At 47.9% G+C, this 20,614-nt stretch overlaps 1 protein-coding gene across 5 annotated transcripts in view; it reads left to right on the top strand.

The window, feature by feature from the left end:
• The window catches only part of ZFAT (zinc finger and AT-hook domain containing), a 291,267-nt gene that overhangs the window by 137,034 nt on the left and 133,619 nt on the right, over nt 1–20,614 (top strand). For 3 of the 5 annotated variants that reach the window (XM_034668647.1, XM_034668648.1, XM_034668645.1), the window contains 3 exons: nt 5,904–6,022; nt 12,574–12,700; nt 15,359–15,489. In XM_034668647.1, the coding sequence (XP_034524538.1) occupies nt 5,904–6,022; nt 12,574–12,700; nt 15,359–15,489 (377 nt within the window). Of the gene's footprint in view, nt 1–5,903; nt 6,023–12,573; nt 12,701–15,358; nt 15,490–19,558; nt 19,750–20,614 lie in introns of all 5 variants that reach the window. The other 2 variants (XR_004627936.1, XR_004627937.1) reach the window with 1 other exon arrangement.

Here is a 20,614-nt window from a genome sequence, read left to right as displayed (position 1 = left end):
CCGTATGTTAGCTTTTCACACCAAATTCAGGGATAAGAGCTTAGAAGGAAATCCAGAAACTGTCAGCTAGCAAAAAGTCATTTATCTGATTCTGGGACATTTTAATTTTAGAATTGTCTTTATTAGGGCCCAGATTCCATACATTACTGGCAGATGCTTCCAGTGATGTGATGTCATCATGTGTGTTATTGGTTGTTATGTGTTAATTTCTCTCACAGAGGCCCTGTGAGGTTGGCATCATCATTTCTGGTTTTTGCCTTTTTTTTTTTAAGATTTATTTATTTATTTTAGAGCGAGAGAGTGTGAGCAAGAGAGCCACAGACGCAGGTGGGGGGAGGGGCAGAGGGAGAGGGAGAGAATCCCAAGCCAGCTCCCCGCTGAGTGTGGAGCCCAGTCTGAAGGTTGATCCCAGAACCCTGAGATCCTGACCTGAGCTGAAATCAAGAGCTGGATGCTGCACCCCCCCCAGGCGCCCTCATCCTTCCCGTTTTAAAGTAAGGAAACGCGGGGGTGGGGGATGACCAGCCCAGGCCACAGAGTGAGCAGGCGGCTGAGCCACATCCAGCTCTGGATTCAGAGTCTGGATTCTGTTGCTGGGCCAGTACCCCTGAAGTTTGTCTCAGGTGTGCACTCAAGGAGGAGGGAGAGGAGGAAGCGGCATGGCTCTGTTCTGGCACAGCGATCAGTTTGCAATTTGCTAGTGGTCACAGGATGCTGTGTTGAAAGGTCAGACACTAGGGGTGCTATTGACTTTTCTTATTTGTCTCCAGGTCTAGTTGCTGGTCTGACGCAAGGCTAACTCTGGGACCTGTCTCTCTTTCAGTGTTTCCTGTGGTTGTCTAGAGGATCTCAGATGCCAAGATTTGGGGGAGTGTGGGAAGGGAGCAGGAGGGATGTCGGACACTTGCTTACGCTCTCGTTTCCCTAGCAGTCCTCGCTGGGATTTGGGACACCAGTCTGGCTAATAGTAAAATGCACTTTGTTTTCCCCTCTGCTGTTTTCCCCTTACACTGTTTTTCCTGGAGGTCTTCTGGGAAGCAGGGCTGGGGTTTGAGAGAGGCTCAGATGCTGTCTGACAGCATGCCATGTGACCAGGGGCCTTCTGCCTAGTGCTTGCACAGGATTAAGATTCTGATCCTGAGCGCATTTCCTGCTTCTGAGCGGGGGCTCTGGCTGAGTCCCAGGACAGGCACTGAATTAAGAGACAAGAAGAAGTGAGAATGTTCACAAAGTCCGATTCCACATTTTACTTCTAAATATTGTATAATCAAATTGCTCTGTATCCACCTTCCTTTGATAATTGAGCTCCTTCCTTCCACTTACTGTTTCGTGCCTTTGTTAGTCTCTTACTGCAGCTGTAACAAATGACCAGAGGCTTGGCTGTGGTTTAAACCACACAGATTCATTATCTTATGGTTCTGAAGGTCACATGTCCAACGTAGGTCTCAGAGGCTAAAGTCAAACATGCCAACAAATCTGTAATCCTTCCAGCATCGCCAGGGGACACACTGTTGTCCTGCCTTGTCCGGCCTCCAGAGGCTGCCCACGTACCTTGCCCGGAGCCTCTTCCTTTGCCCATCCTCACAGCTGCCAGTGGCTGTGGGTCTTCCCCCTGTTGCTTCTCCGTGACTTGTCTTCTGCTGCCTCTTTGTACGGACGCTTGTGATTACAGTAGGCCTGCTTGGACGATCCAGAATAGTCTCCCCATCTCAAGGTCCTCGATGAATCACAACTGTCAAGTCCCTTCTTACCATGAGAAGTAACCTCCCCTGTTGCGGGTATCTGGATCGAATATCTTTTTTTTTTTTTCTTTTTCTGTGTTTATTTACTTTCCTTTATAATAAAAACCCCCACATACTGTCTTTGTTGTTTATTCATACACATTCCATTCCCCAGGGTCAGCTCCTGGCGGCCAGGATCCCCACCTACTTCAGTAGAGTCCAGTCCTAATTTACAAACAGATCCCCACTGCTTTTTTCCCCCAGCGTTACTAAGGTGTCATTCACAAAGCTGTAAGATACTTAGGACTCTCATCCTCTAGTCAGCGAATACACCTGTCACCTCACACGTTAATCCTTTCGCTCTTGTTGAGAACGTTTTAAGTCTGCTCCCTTCGCGAACTTCAGTTATCAACAGTTGTCACTGTGTTTCACGGTACCCCTCAGACCTTATTTATCTTATAACCACAAGTGTGTACTCTTTACCCATCTCTCCCTACTTCCCCTGTCCCCTACTGGCATCCACTTTTCTACTCTGTTTCTATGAGCTTGACTGTTTTTTTGATTCCCCATGCAGGTGATACCATGCAGTGTTTGTCTTCTCTGCCTGACTTAACTTCACTTAGCATAACGCTGCTGGATCCATCCACGTTGTTGAAAATGGCAGGGTTTCCTTCCTTTTCATGGCTTACTAATATTCCTGTGTGTGTGTGTGTGTGTGTGTGTGTGTGTACATGCACCATGTCTTCTTTATCCAGTCATCTATTGGTGGACACTGAGGTTGTTTCCATATCTTGGCTGTCGTGAATCACACTGCAGTGAATATGGGAGTACAGATATTGCTGTGAAATTCTGTTTTCATTTCCTTTCGGTATAAACCTGGCAGTGGGATGGCTGTATCATATGATGGTTGTATTTTTAATTTTTTGAGGAACCTCCATACTGTTTGCCACAGTGGCTACCCCAATTTACATTCCCACCAACAGTGTACAAGGGTCGTCCCTTTTCTCCAACATGTGAGTATATTTGGAGGTCCATTATTCTGCCTACTGGAGTGCCTTTTTTTTGTCTTAAGATTTTATTTGTTTATTTGACAGAGAGAGAGAGTGAGAGCACAGACAGGGGGAGTAGCCGAGGGAGAGGGAGAAGCAGGCTCCTCGCTGAGCAGGGACGCCAAAGCGGGGCTCGATCCCAGGACCCTGAGATCATGACCCCAGCCTAAGGCAGATGCTGAATCGAATGAGCCACCTGGTGCCCCCGGGGTGCCTCTTTTAAGCATATGATGAGCTTTAACGTTTCCCCCTAGAGAAAACAAAGCTCTTAGAGTTTTAGGAGGTGGCTCATGGGTCACACGAGCAAGTGCCGGATTCTGGTATCTGACTGCCCAGCCCTGTGCTCTGTGCCGAGTTACGTTANGTTTCCCCCTAGAGAAAACAAAGCTCTTAGAGTTTTAGGAGGTGGCTCATGGGTCACACGAGCAAGTGCCGGATTCTGGTATCTGACTGCCCAGCCCTGTGCTCTGTGCGGAGTTACGTTATTGGAAATGAAGTTGAATTTTCAGTAAGGTCACCCACCACAAAGGAGCAAAGATGTTTTAATGCCTAAAACTCTTCCAGAACACATTGCATTCCAAAAAGAGTAAAAGATGCCATGATCGATTTTTTAAATTGTGCTAAATTTCTGTGCCTTTGCCTGCTTTGTCGTGCTTTCTGAGGGAATTGGGATTTGGGGGTTTGCAGTTTTTATGGTGTGTACTTTATACCAGTGCCACAAGTAAATGCGCCAAGTCTTCCCATGACCTTTATTGTGCATTGTGTAAGAATGTAGTGAATTGAACTAGAAATTAATTTCGCTCAGCTTTGTTGTCAATTAAGTGGCATAGTTCTGCATTTAGTCTAGATTACATATTTCCAATGTGGTGTTCTTTAATTAAAGGCCATGTGGCAAAGGTTGAAGTTTTAATTAAGGTGGGGCATTATCATATTAATTTTAATTTAAACATAATATAAGGATGTTTCTCTACTTAAATTAGTTTCCATTAAAGAGTCCCACTGATGGAGTCTTTAATTTCATTTAGGTTGCTTTTGTTCGCTGCCTCTTGTTAAGTCTTTATAGGAGGAGCCATGTCAGTTGATCCAAATGAAAAGGCAGAGGTTCTCACACCTTAGAGAGTTTTTAAAGATGATCATAGGAAAACACATCATTTTAGATGATTAATAAGTGATAAAAAAGGAAGCTAAAAACTACTTTTAGTTATCTAGGCGGGAAAGAACAAGCCCATTTGGTTTGGCCTAAAAAAAGAGTGCAGAGTGTGTAAGTTTCAGAAAATAAACACTTGTTTGAGCAGCCGCCTCTGTGGAACGTCCTGGAAGTTTATGATTTGGTGTTGCTAGTCTTTCTGCTGATTCCCTCGCCTGTCTCTGTCGGACCCGCTGTGCGTTCCCGCACCCTCCGAGCGTGGCGAGGCTGTAAGGCAGTGAGCTGAAGGTGTGAGTGGATGCACTGTTGGCCGTCCGGGTCAGCTTCCTTTTCTGCTCAGGACTGGGGAGTCACTCAGCACCTCGGCTGATAGCCAGGAAACCCCAGTAACAGAGCAGTGCCCTGTCACATCCCACCGACATGGAACTGATTGAGGAGATCACACATGTCATACTTGCCTCTAGGAGATGCTCACATTGTGTTGTGCATCCCCATGAAATGTGCCTGGTGATTATCTAGTTTGTCAAGACAACCTTGTCATCAGGATGGAATTCCTCTACTCCCTTCTTAGTGCTCCAGTGAGCAAGAAATCCATCTCAGACCCTGGGAGGACACAGGGGAGCACAGCAGGTCTGAGAGACAGGGACAGAGGCAGCAGAGGGACTGGCTGCGGACTCCCCAATGCGAGGTGTGCTGAGAAGGGAGTGAGCGTGGTCAGTGTCAAAGGCGGAGAAAGGAGAGAATGGGGGAGGGGGGAGGAAGGCAAAAGAGGAAGCAGGAGCAAGGCCACACATGGGTGACAGTAAGGTCACACAAGCCACAGCAAGGAGCTGTGATTTTATTCTGGGTCTGATGGAAGGCCGTTGGAGGGTTTTACACCTGTGAGAGATGGGATTCCATTTGTGTTTTTATTTAATTAATTATTTATTTGAGAGATGGGGGAGGGGCAGAGAGAGAGGGAGAGAGAGAATCTCAAGCAGACTCCTGCCAAGTGTGGAGCCCAACGTAGGGCTCAGTGCCACGACCCTGAGATCGTGACCTGAGCCGAAATCAAGAGTCGGAGGCTCAACCAACTGAACCACCCAGGTGGCCCTAGTTTGTGTTTTTCAAAGCCCCGTCTGTGTGCGGGGTGGAGAGTAGACCAGCAGTGGCTGCAGGGAGACCAGTTGTGTCCCCCTCGCAGCTCCGGCAGCGCAGGGTGGAGGCCTCCTGGTTCCAGCCGACTCTGGCCTGCTAACCATCTGCTGCCAGGATGAGTCCCCCGGCCTTTAGAGGTTCTTCTGAATTCACAGTCCGTTACAGTGATTTTTGTCCAGTTAGTAATTTAGTTGCTGCTCCTGCTAGAATTTTAGAAAGACAATCTTTTTTGTGATTCTCAGGTTTTTTTCTGTTGTTTGGTTTTTTTACTTGGAGTTTTACATGCTCTTACATCCAGACACCTCCCAGAGCATATGTAAAATGTAATCAGCTCGATAAATAGTGACATTTCAGGATGTGACCAACTTTTTAATTGGTCCTTTACTGGGAAATCCAAATGGGAATTTATACAAATGACTCAGCTTTTGATGTGAAGGAGATTGAGAATCTGGCTCTTGGTCTTAGTATTTTGGGACAAAGATGATTGAGAAAAGCAGCCTTGTCCTTCAGGTATTTGCTTTTTTCAAATGAAAAAAATGAAAGAATAGTTTAAGCCACGTAATCACTCGGCCACAGGAATTCTGTCACCCTGCACCTAAAATATTATATACATTCGACTCTCTGCAAGTGCTCGTTCAAAAATGAAAAGAAATACATTAAGCCTTAAAATCTCTGTCCTGAAAAACATCTCTGCTGTCGCTGTTGTGCTCTGTTGTGGAGGGAGGCTGGGACCAGGGGTGAGTGCTGCAGACAGAACCGTGCGTTCCCTGCGCTGGAGGTGTTCGGATGGGAGGAGCACCATGCTGCTTTTCAGTGCTGCAATCACTCCTTTTCCCTCTGTGCCTTCAGGTGGTTTGAAGTGTCCTGTGTGCAGCTTCGTCTACGGCACCAAGTGGGAGTTCAACAGACACTTGAAGAACAAGCATGGCCTCAAGTTGGTGGAAAATGAAGGAGATTCCAAGTGGGAGGTAACTTTTTCAAGTTCGGTATTGATCTTGACATTTCCAGATAAAAATGACAGACCGGGCAGGCCCGGGTCCTTCACACAGACAGTGGCTTCTCAGAGGATTGGATTTTCTGGTCAGGAAACTAGGAAATCTTTCCAAAGCCTGTCTCCTGTTGGAGGGGTGAGACCAGGGCTGTGGCTGTGAATTCTTACTCTGAGTTGAATTGACCATGTCTGTATTAGTCTCACTGCATTTGCACTTCTGGGATTCACCAATCCAGAGGCTGTCACATCTGAGGGAAGCATGCAAGGCAAGGAGCAAATTGTGTCTTCACCAGAACTGGGAAGGGCTCTGTCTTCTGATTCTAGGCCCTACTGTCCTGCTGTTGAAGTCATGTGCTCCCGCTGCCATCTTTGTTTTACCCTTGGGCATCAGAACCAGTCCCCTGGCTGGAAACCCGTCAGTATGATCAATGCCAGTAGCCATCTCTCTTTCCAGGCGCCAAGTATCACCACCACGGACTAATTGCGGTTGATGTAAGGCGGGTTTCCCAAACTCAGCACTGCTGACATCATGATCTTGGACATGAGCATCTGATGTAGGGGCTGTTCTGTGCATTTTAGGGTGTTTAATAGCATCACTGACCTCCACGCCCCAGATACCGGTGCCATCCCCAGTTGTGACAACCAGAAATGTCATGGACATTGCCGATGTCTTGGGGAGTCCAAATCACCCCCAAATGAGAACCACTTATCCAAGCACTTTCTGGAGCATCAGAGCATATGGTGGTTAAGAGTAAGGGCTTTGAAAAAAATCCAACAACACATGAAAAAAATAATACATCACGACAGAGTGAGGATGATTCCAGAATACAAGGGAAGGGTGGTTCAGTAGGAGGGAATATTTTAATATAATCCATCATCATAATAGAACTAGGGAGAAAAATGAAATGATTATCTTCATACGTTCAGAAAAGACACTTGACAAACTTAAGTGCCCGCCAATTAAAAATAAATAAAATACAACTGGTTGAATATATCCTTAAGATGGAAAAATACATCCATGCATGTTGGCCCCAAAGTCAGCATCTTACTTGGTGAAGGAGTACCGGAGGGTGTCCTGTTGAATCGGGAGTAGGACAAGGATGCCCCAGGACCTCTGCTCTTGAACAACTTGGGAGGCATCAGCCAGTGAGTCAGACAAGGCAGAGGAAACAGTGACATTAAGAATTGGAAAGGAAGAAATAAGGTATCTATCCGAAGGTGGCTGGATTCTATTTTTGGAAAATCTACAAGAAGGAATGAAAAACTACTAGCATGGTAAGCATCAAGTTGAAACATAAACATTAAATAACGAATAGCTTGTATATGTAGAGAGAGGCAAGAGCGAAAAGATCAGAGACTTAAATGTAAAAACAGTGACATTTCAGGAATACCGGAAGAAAACACCTGAGTGGATGAATTCATTTCTAAACTCAGAGTGTGGAGAGCTTGCCTAACTACGACTCAGAATCCAGATTCAGTAAGGAGGAAGATTGAGAACAATTGACTACATGAAAAAATTTAGAAGGTCTTATGAGAAGAACTCATAAAGAAGCTCAAGAGATAGATGATAACAAAATATTTGCGGTCATATGGTGGGAAAGGGATGAGTACCTTGACATTACGGAAGTCTTGTAAAAATAGGGATCAGCAGCCCAGTAGGAAAATGGGCAAGAGATAAGAAAGGTCCACAGAAAAAGAAATGCAGATGACTTTGAATATCTGAAAACATGTTCAGCCTGACACGTAGCACATGTTGGTGGAAGTGAGAGAGAAATCTTTTACCTGTTAGAATCCAGAACCGGACATCGTCTCTGTTGGAGAGGCCAAGGGGAAGTCCACACTCATGCATTGCAGGTGGGAATGCAAAATGTTACTACCTCTATGAACGGGAATTCTGCAACATCTAGCAAAATTGCTTGTGCGTTTCTTTATCCACTAACTAAACAATCCCAGCACTAGAAAAGTTACCTAAAGTCATGCTGACAAAATGAGAAAAGGTGTCTGCACCACGCTATTTATCGCAGCCCTATTATATATTATAGGTTTAGATCGAGGAGTAGATCGCATGTGTGCTAAGTCCAGACATGTGCCTATACACAGTCTGCATACATGTGTCTCTTAGCCTTTTGTGCTGAGACCCCAGAAGCAGTGACACTTAGTGGCCGTGGGCACACCTGCTACCCAGATCTCAGTTTCTTTTCTTTTTTTTTTTTTTTTTTAAGATTTTATTTTTATTTATTCGACAGAGAGAGAGACAGCCAACGAGAGAGGGAACACAAGCAGGGGGAGTGGGAGAGGAAGAAGCAGGCTCATAGCAGAAGAGCCTGATGTGGGGCTCGATCCCATAACGCCGGGATCACGCCCTGAGCTGAAGGCAGAGGCTTAACCGCTGTGCCACCCAGGCGCCCCCAGATCTCAGTTTCTAATAGGATTCTCCAATAAAAGCAACCAGGGTCCTTTGAAAAGTGGTTGATTCTAGGGCTGTGGCAGAAAATATGTAAGATGAACCTAGGGTATTTTTTGGTCCCAGAAAGTAACAGCATGCTTCTCTCCTCTCCACCCTCCAAAAGATGGAGGCATGTCAAGAGGACACCAGAGGCTCCCAGAGAGCTCCCAGGGGCCAGAGCCGGAAGAATTTAAATAACTAAATAAACAATGATGGGGTGCCTGGCTGGTTCAGTTGGTTAAGCTTCTGCCTTCAGCTCAGGTCATAATTTCAGGGTCCTGGGACCAAGCCCTGCATCAGGCTCCCTCGTCAGCGGGAAGTCTGCTTCTCCTTCTCCCTCTGCTGCTCGCCCTGCTTGTTTTCTCTCTCTGTCTCTCAAATAAATAAAATCTTTAAAAAATAAAAAAAAAATAATGATAGTGTTGTACTGCAACTCGAAGAATAAAGTAAGTATCTGTGAGTCCATACTGATATGAATGAATGGCAGGGAAGGAACAGTTTTTGCACACGGAAGAATTCTGAGGAATATATGTGGGAGGAATGAGGGAAATAGAGAATTCTCATTAAAACACCATAGTAATCGCTGCAGGCAAATCCATTGATGGGCGCTGAAATTAGTAGACAGAATGTAAGGAGAAACAGAATATTTACATGGCCTCAAAATCTCTCGCCCCAGATATTCACTAGATCACAGAGGGAAAGTAGTAACTGTTTGGTAGAGGTGTCTGGGAAACCCATGCTAACCATGCGACCGGAGATTAGCGTCCCTAGTAATAAGTCTCGGTGACACTGTGTGATGAGAAGGGCATGCCCCCCGCCCCAGGGTATTCTTCGAAGAAGCCTCAACCTCCATCTACTCACGAGAAACCATCAGATGTGTCCAAATGATGTGTCGATGTTTATGGTCCGATACCTGCCCAGGACTCCTCAAGAGTGTCATGCTCACGAGAGACCACGAAAGCCTGAGGACCTGTCCCTGGTTGGAGGAGACCGTGGAAACTGGGTGACTGAGTGCCCTGGATCCGCCCCTGGGTCCTGGAACGGAAAAAGGACACCAGGGAGAAAGCTGTTAAATCTGGGTGAAGTCTGTGGTTAAGAGTATCGTTCCAGGGGCGCCTGGATGGCACAGCGGTTAAGCGTCTGCCTTCGGCTCAGGGCGTGATCCTGGCGTTCTGGGATCGAGCTCCACATCAGGCTCCTCCGCTATGAGCCTGCTTCTTCCTCTCCCACTCCCCCTGCTTGTGTTCCCTCTCTCGCTGGCTGTCTCTATCTCTGTAAAATAAATAAATAAAATCTTTAAAAAAAAAAAAAAAGAGTATCGTTCCAGTGTTAATTCTGGGCTTTGATAGTTGTACCACAGTCGCGTCAGATGTTACCGTGAGGGGAAGCTGCATGAAGCGTGTATAGGAACTCTCGGTTTTATCTTCACAACTCTTCTATAAATTGAAGAGTATTTCAAAATAAAATAGTCATAAAAAAGAGGGGGGCATTATATGTGGAGAGGTAGGGCCACGCCAAGATGGAGGGATCAAGAGACGAGCCAGATTTCTCTTAGCAGAGCCAGTTGTGCTGATTCGACTCTGAAACCATGGATATATTTTATATAATACTAAAAAAATTTGGAAGTTTAAAAAATGCAAGCCCTAAAAATCAAGAGGAAAGTGAAATAAATGATTCTAATTGATATCAAAGTAGACCATATAACCCATGAAGCGTTCTTGCCGAAAAGGGAACCCGTATCTGATTAAGCTTCTACGTTTCCCAACTTGCAGGAAACACAGTGGACAGGAGAGCACGTTCCGTGATTCCACGGAGGTGGCGTCAGCGAAGTTCAGACTGTTGGGAACTCTGCCGACAAGCAGCCCACTTTCCCCAACAGAACTATAAGTCAGGGGTCAGAAAGTCAGAACGGAGGGAGGACCTATACATAAAAGTCTGTGAGACACGTCAGTCCATTCTAATACATGGATTCAGTGACTTAAATTTGATTTGAAGGGTCAGTTGTGGGAAATAAGATACTGGAGAGACAAGGACATGGCCTGGATGTGTGGTCACATTAAGGACGTACTGTTGGGTGTTTGATGTCACGGTGGTGGTGTGCTTGTGTTTTGAGAGGGTTTTATGTTTTGACCTTCTAAAATATGTATGGATAAAATGCTATGACTTCTGCATTTGCTTCAAAATATTCCAAGGGCAGGGCATGGAGTGTGTGGGGGGCAGAGGGGAAATAGGACTGGTCATGAATTGATAATTACTCAAGCTGGGTGATGTGTATACCGAGGGTTCATCCCCCTGTTGTGTGTGTTGGAAATTTTCTATAAGAAAATGTAGGGAGCGTGTGCATTGGAGTTTGACAGACTTTGAATCCTGGTGCTGTCTGTATAAATGGCTTGACCGGGAACCATTATTTATTTAACCTCTGTGTTTTCCATCTCTGATCCATCCAGTGAGGCTAAGATACCCAAGAGACATAATACACAAACTGCTGAGTTCCATAGCTAGTCCCTGGTCGGCCCTGGGACCTCCAGTAATTGGCAGCCGCTGTGATTATCGGTGGTGATGGTGGTGGTGTCGTCATCGACATCACATCCTCATCTGAGGGAAAACATAGTCCTCTGGTGTTTCAAGTTCATACTGTAAGGATTTGCTCTCTCTTAACAGGCATTGGAATGCCAATTCTAACACCTCGCGTGTCTCGGGCAGTTGGTGCTTTTGTAAGTGCATTTGCTAACGCTCCTCTGCACTGAAGGCTTTGCTTCCTACAGACCCAATCTTGGTAAGGAGGAGAGCTTCGAACCCAGTGACAATAGTTCACACAAAGTCATGGACTCGACTCCAGAAGTGAGGCAGTAGGGCAGCCAAGAAGCTGGGCTCAGGTGGTTGGTTCCCTGTGGGATGACAAGCTGCCTATCCCACCAGTTTGTGTGTGTGGGGGGGTCTTCTGGCTACCCAGAATGCCTTGCAAAGCCCATCCTTCCCACATGTGATTATTACACAGAGTTCGCCCAGCGAGAAAGAAGCTGTTCTGTGTGCGTGCTGTTTTTCACAGGCTAAAAAATTCCTTGGGCCTAATCAGTGTTGGGCAATTTGTGGCTTAATGGTACTTATGAGGAAGTAGGGTTTTTTTTGTCATTTATGCATCCATCACATATTTATTGGGTGTCTACTATGTGTCAGGCTGGGAATCTTGAAAGGCACCTGCCGCTTGGCTGTAAAAGAAGAATTACATGGCATTCTGAACTGTCCGTTACCGATAAGTACTTACAGAGCGTAACTTCGGCACCTGTAAATTTTGTGTAAAGTCCTCCATCCTATTCTTCTTTATTGGTGATGTTCATGTTTCCTGCCTTATAGTTCCCCGCACTCCCATCCCTCCCAGAAAGAGGGCATTATTCATGCTGATTTCTTGTGACATGCTGAGTTCTGTCCCACCTCTTCTCTCCTGAGGTATGCGGCACCTGTGAATGTCGCTTCAGCCCCTCCTACCCTCCCAACTCCTGATTTTGCAGATAATGTTTCCTGTGGTCCATTGTTGATCGTCTCCTTCGTATAAAAATGAGAATGGCTGGAATAAGCAGGGTTGACTGACCTCTTACTCAGGACATGTGCTGCCAGCTTGACACGGGCCATGTAGTTGGCTGTCCCCCTCCCTTCCTCCTGCAGCTCTGCCATGCCCTCCATCTGGTGGCCCGACACCGTGAGGTCCATGACCCGGGGAAGATTAGGATGGCGCGGGCAGTGGCGGGAGGAGACAGTGGCCATTCGAAGAGCACATATAAGAATCTCTGTGCGTGTCTAATCTCTATAATTTTGAACAGCACACCCTGGTCCCTAAGGCAAGAATGTGTGGCAGGAAGCTTTCTCCCAAAGCTGCTTTAAAAACGTCTTGGTATTTGCAAAGAGAAGTTTCCATTTTGGAAAGTGTGTTTTTACTGGAGCAGCTGATTTCTCGGGGACGCCAGGGAAATGAGGTGTTGCAGACAGTTGCTTGTGCGCGTTTGTTTTGTCTCCATGCGTTATCCTGGGACTTGCGGGTAACAGGTGGTCTTCTAGAAGATCACTCAGATGATGTTTTTGTTTAGCCAGCAACAGAAACCCCCGAGGAGCCCTCCACCCAGTACGTGCACATCACAGAAGCCGAAGAGGACGTTCAGGGCACGCAGGCAGCCGTGGCCGCGCTCCAGGACCTGAGATACACCTCGGAGAGCGGTGAGAGAGGACTTGCTCTGGGGCACCTTCCAGTGACCTTCGGGCTGGTCTTCAGTGGGCCTGCTGAATGAATGCATGTGTGAATGCATCATGGCCCTGAGCTGGGCTCCGTCCACATCCCTGACCCAGCATTTGACCGCAGAAACTCCCACGGTCAGGCTTGGAGGCCTCCGCCTCCTGACAGGAGCCGAGAAGGCTCCGCAGACGCAGAGCTTTGCAGTGGTGCGGCCAGGTCTCCACACATATTCTGAGAGAGGGCTTACCGCTCTTCACAGGGGCGGAAGGTGCTTTGCCAGAGTGCTCAGCTGAGTGCCGGAGCTGATCCTGTGGTCTGGGTGTCTGTCCCCATCCCTGGCTTCCCTGTGGGCCTCTCTTCCAGGGGGCTTGTTTCCGCCCCACGGACAGTGGTGGCATGGGCTGAACTGAGGGCACAGCCACTCACCTTGCCAGGGCCGCCCTGCAGAGCCTTGAGCCCAGCCCTGCCTATGTCCCTGTCTTCTGAAAAGCCCCAAAGCAGGGTCTTTATGTCAAATGTCATCGTTTTCAAATCTTAGATCAATTTTAAAATCAAACCATTGTGCCACCCCAGCGGTGATTTGGGCCTTATACTTAAAACCGTTTTCTTAGTCCTTGTTAGCACCTGGAAGGAGCCCAGGTTAATGCGTGACTGCAACCTGATTTGCATTCAGAGGAAGGCATTAGGTAGTGGCAGGAGGTAGGAAATCGCCAGTGTTGCCCGGTTCTTGAAACCCTACAGGTGTAAGCAACCTGAGTAGAACAGTCCTTTGGGCCGATTACCTGAGGGCTGGGCTCCCTGGGCTGCCGGGCTTGAGGAGAACGGGAGACAGTGCTCCCCATTGCAGCTCGTTAGAGCGGCAAGTTCTACAGAGGGGAGCGGCCTGGCCGAGGCTGTTAAATGGGGCCCCGAGAGCTGAGGCCCTGTCTGAGTCTGTGCTTCCTCTCTTTGTGTTCGGTGGCTTCAGTGACTGCTCTTCATCCCCCATGCACGCACGCGCACACATCCTTCTGAGGCCTCTCCCGTGTCTTTTCCTGGCTCTTGGGATAAGCCTCAGACCATGCAGCCCATCGAGCCAGGCCCGCCCGCTCTGGGTCCTGGCTCCCGTTGCAGCAGCCCTTTCTACCCCGCCTCTGAGATTGCTCTCCCCCACAGACTGTGCAGGAGCCCCTTCCCTCCAGACCTGCACTGCGGTTGTGGTCTCTGGGACACTGTCTGTTCCCTTCCCCTGCACGGTGTTTCTGGCCACCTCACCTGTACCTTCAGTGTTTAGATCGCATGCCATCTGCCAGGGACCCACCTGATTTTCTGCAGCGTTCCCCTGATTGCCTCCTGATACGGGACCAACCAGGTGCGGTAATAATTTGCTTACAAATCTGTCTCGTTTGTCCCAGAAGGAGGAGGAGAGAGGGTGTTAGATGAGGCAGATCTTCGTATTCCCGCTGGGAGCCACACTCCTGGTGACAGGCTTGATAATGGTCACCAAGGGAGTGAGTGCATGAGGAATTAAACCTTACTTAGCTCAGTAAGTTTTTAAGGTAAATGTTTTGTTTAGTTTTTGTTCAAATGTTCAGAGTGGTTGGCTGCAAGGCACAGTTAACACACTTCCCTTGAGACAGAGAGAGAGCGAGCAAGTGAGCAAGGGAGAGTGTGTGTGTGTGCACGTGCACGTGTGTGTGTATGTGTGTGCAGGGCAATGCCAGGCAACGCTCTGAGTATATGCAAGTCACTCCCACGTCGTGTACTTAGTCGCATGCCACACCCTACCCACTACATAGAACACATCATGCTCCCCTTCTCTGTCTCTTCCTGAGTGACTCACACGGGAATGTGGCCCACGGAAAGCCAGTCCACGAGGATGCAAACATTGGCGGAGACTTGGTAATATTATGCTAACACAGAGATCGTGCAGTAGTTTCCCTTTTGGTGAATTAATGATCAGGGTCCGTGTGCCATGTTCGGGAGAGTCACAGATGGTCAAGCAGATGGCGAGAGCGGGCAGGGTATACTCGGTTCCTGCCCTGATGCTGTGGATTCCAGTCATTTGAGATGATTAAAATAGACCCCCAAACTGAAATTGGTTTGGAATTCTAAAGCCCACTGGTTTTAATAATTGAGACATCGTCGGATGTTTTTTCCCTAACTTGTGTAATTTATTGGACACACTCTCATTGGCCACCTGCCAGGTGTGTGCTCCCAGGACACTAACTTTGCAGGTTAATGTGTTAGCTGGTACTTCTCAGGGGTTCTGTCCAGAGAGGCAGTTTTGGGTCACCAAGTTTGGATTCAGAATATCTGGGCCTGAACTCCGGCTTTGTGCTGTGACTGACCCAGTGACCCCAGGCAAGTGTCCTGTCTTTTTTGTGCAGAGGTAACCAGTCTGTGAAATGGGGGTAATACCATCACAATGTCATCTCCTCACACGATTGTTTGGGCTTTTGAGATGTTCTTCTAGAAAGTGCTTTAAAGCCAGAAAGTACCACACAAATTATTCTGCTGTCGAAATGAGTGATGGCAGAGAATCTGTGCTTCCCCCGGATGGGCACCACTGCACAGTGGCCGCTCGTAAGGTCTGGTTTTGCACTCGGGGTCCCCCAGCACCGGTGGGCTTACTGGTGTCCTGTTTGCTTCTTCCTTGTAAGGTGACCGACTTGACCCCACGGCTGTGAACATCCTCCAGCAGATCATCGAGCTGGGTACTGAGGCCCATGACGCCACTGCCGTGGCCTCGGTGGTGGCCATGGCTCCAGGGACGGTGACGGTCGTGAAACAGGTAAGTGCCCTCCCCTGTCCCTTCAGTATCCTCTCTCTGCACCGCTGCACACCCTCTCTCTCTCCTGCCTGTAGGTTGTCAAGGCTGAGTTTCCCTAAGGTGGGATTGGGAAGGAGACTGGCTTAGGCTCGTGCATTTTCTTCCTCTGCTTCTGATGATTATGGGAGCATGTCTTCAGTAGCTCCGTAGGCCGAGGTACGTTTTAGGGGAGAGGTACAATATATTTTTTAAAATTCTGGGAACCTTTCCTTCATTTCCCTTCAAAGAATCCCAGTGTGAAAATGAGCAGATGTGGACACACTTGGACACATGTGTCGTGAAAAGCAGCTCTTGGGTGGGAACTGTGGGAGCAGCCGGAGAAGCTGGGAGGGCTTCTCAGTGGACTGGCCTCGTGAAGTATGCAGCATCACCTGGCCGGGGACGGAGCCGATGGGAAGAAAATGATGACTTTTTGAATAAAGGTTACTCGACTTAATTGTTAGTTAAACTGTTTGGCTCATTTCCTCTCCTTCTACCCCCAGAGACTTCACCAGCTGTTAAAATGCAGGGTGGTTGATGATGAGGTCATCCTTTTTCTCTGTCTGTACCTCTCTCTCTGCTATCTCTTGCTTCGTTTAGCCTGGCTTCCACAAATACTTAAAAAAGCAAAACAATGGTAAACACGTCAGACTCGGGCAAAGTTCAGGTTCACAGAGAGAGCTGAAGTGCAGACTATAGAGTTTTACAGCTGCCCGTTCTTGGAGTCATTCATTCAAGAGATACTTAGTAAGCGCCCACTCCTGCCGGGCAGTGTTTCTGGGGTTCCAGGAGAGAACCAGTGTCTGTTATCACCGAGGTCACTCTCCAGTGGGAAAAAAAGTAAAACAGAAATGAACAAGTGAGACACAAATGATGTCAAATGGGGAACAGGTACAGCGGAGGACAGTAAGACAAGGAGAGGGCTGTGGGCCCTGGAGCACGCTTGGGGGATATTTTATAGCGGGTTGTTGGGGGCAGATTGCTGATGTTTGAGCAGAGGGGTGTCTTACAGGAGACATGCAGGTTTGACTGTGCATTTGGTACCAAATTTTATGACAATAAATAAGGAAATGTGGAACCATGAGCTTTGTGAAAGGAGTTGGTTGTCTTGGCACTAACAAAGAAAGGTATTTTCTTAATGTGGCTCTCACATGGGGACCCCTGAATGCTATGTCCCTGGCAGCATCCCTCTGATGAATCAGAAGTAGGCTTCCCAAGCTGTCTCCTCGACGGTCCCCCCAGGTGTGCCCAGAACACAATGCGAAGTGTGAAATCCAGGCTAAGTTATTCCAGGGGAGCTAGTACATTCTGGTTCAACCCTGGACTTCACGATCTGCAGACCAAACTCAGCACGTCTAGATGAATGTTGGGACCGCGTGTCCTAGAAACGCTCCCGCAGTAGTGTGGTTTGTCTCGAGAAGAGCCTGGACAGCAGTGCCACCGTGGGATGTGGTGTCTCAGTCTGCTGTGGCCTGCTGCCCACCGGTTGGGAACAGACTCGTACCCGTGCTTTCCTTTGTATTTACTAGACAGCGGTCTTCACATTGTCTTACTAAATCTCTTCCGGAACAGCGCTCCGCGTCATGACATGTGAGTCCTGAGCTGGACCCGACCCGTCAGGAGGGGTCTGATTGGGATGGTGTCAGGAGAATTTTTGCATGCTTCATACCTTCCAGATTCTTTTGAGAATTACAGGAAGGTGCCAGCGCTGGTGATTGCCGCTGCTCAGGGACATGATTCATTGAGCGTCACAGGCAGCGCAGTGAGACAGGTGGTTGCCGGCTTAGGGTGCAGCTTCGATGTGCTTTGAGGCATTAGGTTGACAGCATGACATGGGGTGAGGCAGATAAGCATCCAGTCCGACCAGCGTAAACAGGTACAATGTGCTTGCGGTAGCAGAAAACAGTGGGATCCCTTAGAGAGTCTTGCGGTTTATTGAAAACACGGGGCTAGGAGGAGCGTCAGTGTTTAACACGGTCGAGAGCAGCTGCGTTTGGAAATGTTTGCCAAGAGCATGTGTCCTTGTCATCATCCTGTCTGCCTGGCCCGGCACGTCGCTCACCGGGGCTGCTGGTACCTGATGGATGGAGGATGGATGGATGGATGGATGGATGGATGGATGGAAGGACGGACAGACGGACTGGGGGACAGGTAGACAACAAACACCCCCTCCTTTGGCAAAAGAGTTGCATTGTGTGAAGGAATGCCTCTGAATTCAGTTGTCTTATCATTTAAATGTAAAGACAGGTGTGCTTGTTTTTGTTTTGGTTTTTTAAAGATTTTATGTATTTATTGAGAGAGAGCACACGCAGTGGGGAGCAGCAGGCAGAGGATAGGGCAGCAAGAGAGAGAAACAGGCTCCCCACTGAGCAGGGAGCCCAGTGTGGGGCTCAGTCCCGAGACCTGAGATCATGACCTGAGCCAAAGGCAGACACTTAACCGACGGGGCCACTTGACAGCTGTTTTTATTAGATAGATTAGTTTTGATTTTTTTCCTTTAATTAGACTCTGGTTTAGGATTTTTCAGTAGAGGGACTATATCTGCCTTAATGAGCACGCTTAAGGCACTTCAGCGTGAACTCTAGTGCACCTGTTGGCATCGAATGGTGCTCTCTCTTCACTGCGTGGGGGGCACCTTAGTGCTGGGGTTTCCGTCCTGCTCCAGCCCAGAAGAGCACACGGACTAGTTGCTTCGTTAATGTTTATCACATAGGATGAAATGTACTGTGGGTTTCCTGATTCTCTAATTATATCCTGTAAGACAGTACTGGAAGGAAAAAAAGCAAGAACACCTTGCCATAACGTACATCGTATATATTGCAGAAAAAGAGGTTTTCACATTACTACTGGATATCCTGTTGTGAGATCTTTTGAAACTTTCTGGTTTCAGGGTCAAAACAAATTCTAGGTTGTGTATGAATTGATTCTGGATGTTTAAAAATTTCAAGATGTCTTTCCCGTGTGAAACAATGGTTATATGCTCTGTTCATAATTTTACTTCTTCCTGATATATTAATGTTAATTGAAAAGGATCTTTTTTTATATGAAAATTTATCAGTGATAATTGAAAGTGATTAATTTTCCAGTCTTTCTGGGTTTTCGGTTTCCAGGATGAAACTAATGGCAGCCCTGTGGGCAGGCTGGGGGTGTTGGAAGCAAAGAGCTGTGAAAAAAATGGTTTCTTAGATTGCTTTCTTCTTACTTTTAAATGAGACATTGAAAAGACTGCAGCCATAATTCAGGGCATTTACATTTTCAGTTGGACATAGAACCATGTCCTCAACGATTTCCTGTCACGTCACTTTTCTCAAGTGTCAGCATTAGAAGCAGATTCATGGGGATCGAGCGTTTTGAAGTGTTCGGGAAGACAAGTCCTTAACAGGCCCCGCACCAGCCGGGCCCACGGAAACATGAGAGCTTTGAGTGCATCTAATTGTGCATTTGTGAAGACTGGACAGTTTTCATTAAATAAATTGGTTTCTTTCTTTTCTTTTTGTTAAATCTTGCTTTAGGGTTTTATACGGAGGAAATTTATCTTTGATAAAGAAAACTGCCTTAAGTAGATGAAATGTAAGACCTACCAGCACACAGGAAAATACATCGTAAGCATCTCTGAGTCAAAGTTAGTTATTCTAAAGGAAAAGACAAATACAGCCACCATCACCATCCTGGCTCATGGCTTACATGCCTCTTCGCTGTTCTATGGATTAAAATTTATTTTCGAGATGAAAAGTAACATTTTCTGTACTGGTCCGCATCATTTCCTTCGCAGACTTTACTGCCCCTCTTTCCCTGCGTGCTCCCTCCTGGGCGCCCTCGCTCCCCCTCCGTGGCAGCTGCAACAAATGCCCCCAAACTTGGCGGCTCAAAACCACCCAGATTTATTATCTAATAGTCACGGAGATCCGATGTCTAAGATGGATTTCAAACTGAGCTAAAATCAAGGTGTCGACGGCTGCATTCCTTCTGGGAACTATTCCTTTCTCGAATTTTCCAGCTTTTAGAGGTCCCTGGCGTCCCTTGACTCAGGTTCCCTTCCCTCCGTCTTCAGGGCCGGCGTGGGCAGGGCGAGCTCTCTCACACCCCAGCGCTCTGGCCTCTGCTTCTTCGCCTTCTCTCAGCCGGACCCTCCGGTCTCATAAGGACCCTCGTGATTCCGTGATGCCCACCTGGATAATCCGGGATTATCTCCCCATCTCAAGCTTCTTAGTCTCATCTACAGAGTTCCCTTCCTCGTGCAAGGTAACATGCTCGAATTCTGCGGATTTGGACTCGGGCGTCTTGGGGGCGGGGGGCCGGGGGCCGTTACTCTGCTTATCACACTGGGTTCTGGGTTTAAGACAGGTCCTGCTCTCAAGAGGCAGGTCTCCCATTAGGAAATTATTTACTCTTTGATTCAGCAAACTACCCCTGAGCTGCTTCTACCAGCCAGGTGCTGTTCTTGGCTCTCGGGATAGCTCAGTGCACAAGAAAGATGAACGATCTACTCGAGGAGCTGACCTGCCTGTAATTGAGGGTGGTCGCTAATCCACACATATGATAAATAACATCGTGCGTTAGAGGGGGGAGGGGAGACACGAGCCAGTGGAACCAGTCAAGACCTTAAACAGGCAGCTTTAACTGAGAATAGTGTAGGCTTTGGGGAGGTCGGCCAGTGCCCCAAGGGTGCTGTGGGAGCACCAGGGGGCTGCCCAACTTGAACCTGGGTCTGGAATGGGGGCACGTGTTGGGCAGGAAGGGCTTCATGTATGCCGAGGTGCCTGAATGGAGTCCTGCAGGGAAGCTGGGAGTTGGGTAGGGGCAGGGCTCCAGGCAGAGGTGGAAGCAGGAGCTCCTCCAGGAGCTGGTGCTTAGTGCTGGCTGACTGGAGACAGGGAGGTGGCAGATGACGCCCCACTTCAGTTAAATGATGGGCCCTGTTGTAACCACCAAGTGGTGACAGGAGTCGTAGCCCAAAAGGCACCTTAGCCTGGTCTCTGCCTTCACTGCCTCTTCCCACTGCTCAGAGGCCAGTGGAGAAAGGAGGAGTCCAGATAGTGCACAGATTCCTGTCACTTCTCAGAGCCAGATGCTACCTTTCGCTGTGGGCTTTTTGACCTATGTTACC

Source organism: Ailuropoda melanoleuca, chromosome 9 (genome assembly GCF_002007445.2).
Source record: "Ailuropoda melanoleuca isolate Jingjing chromosome 9, ASM200744v2, whole genome shotgun sequence".
Taxonomy (NCBI): Eukaryota; Metazoa; Chordata; class Mammalia; order Carnivora; family Ursidae; genus Ailuropoda; species Ailuropoda melanoleuca.
This window is presented reverse-complemented; position numbering and strand designations above follow the sequence as displayed.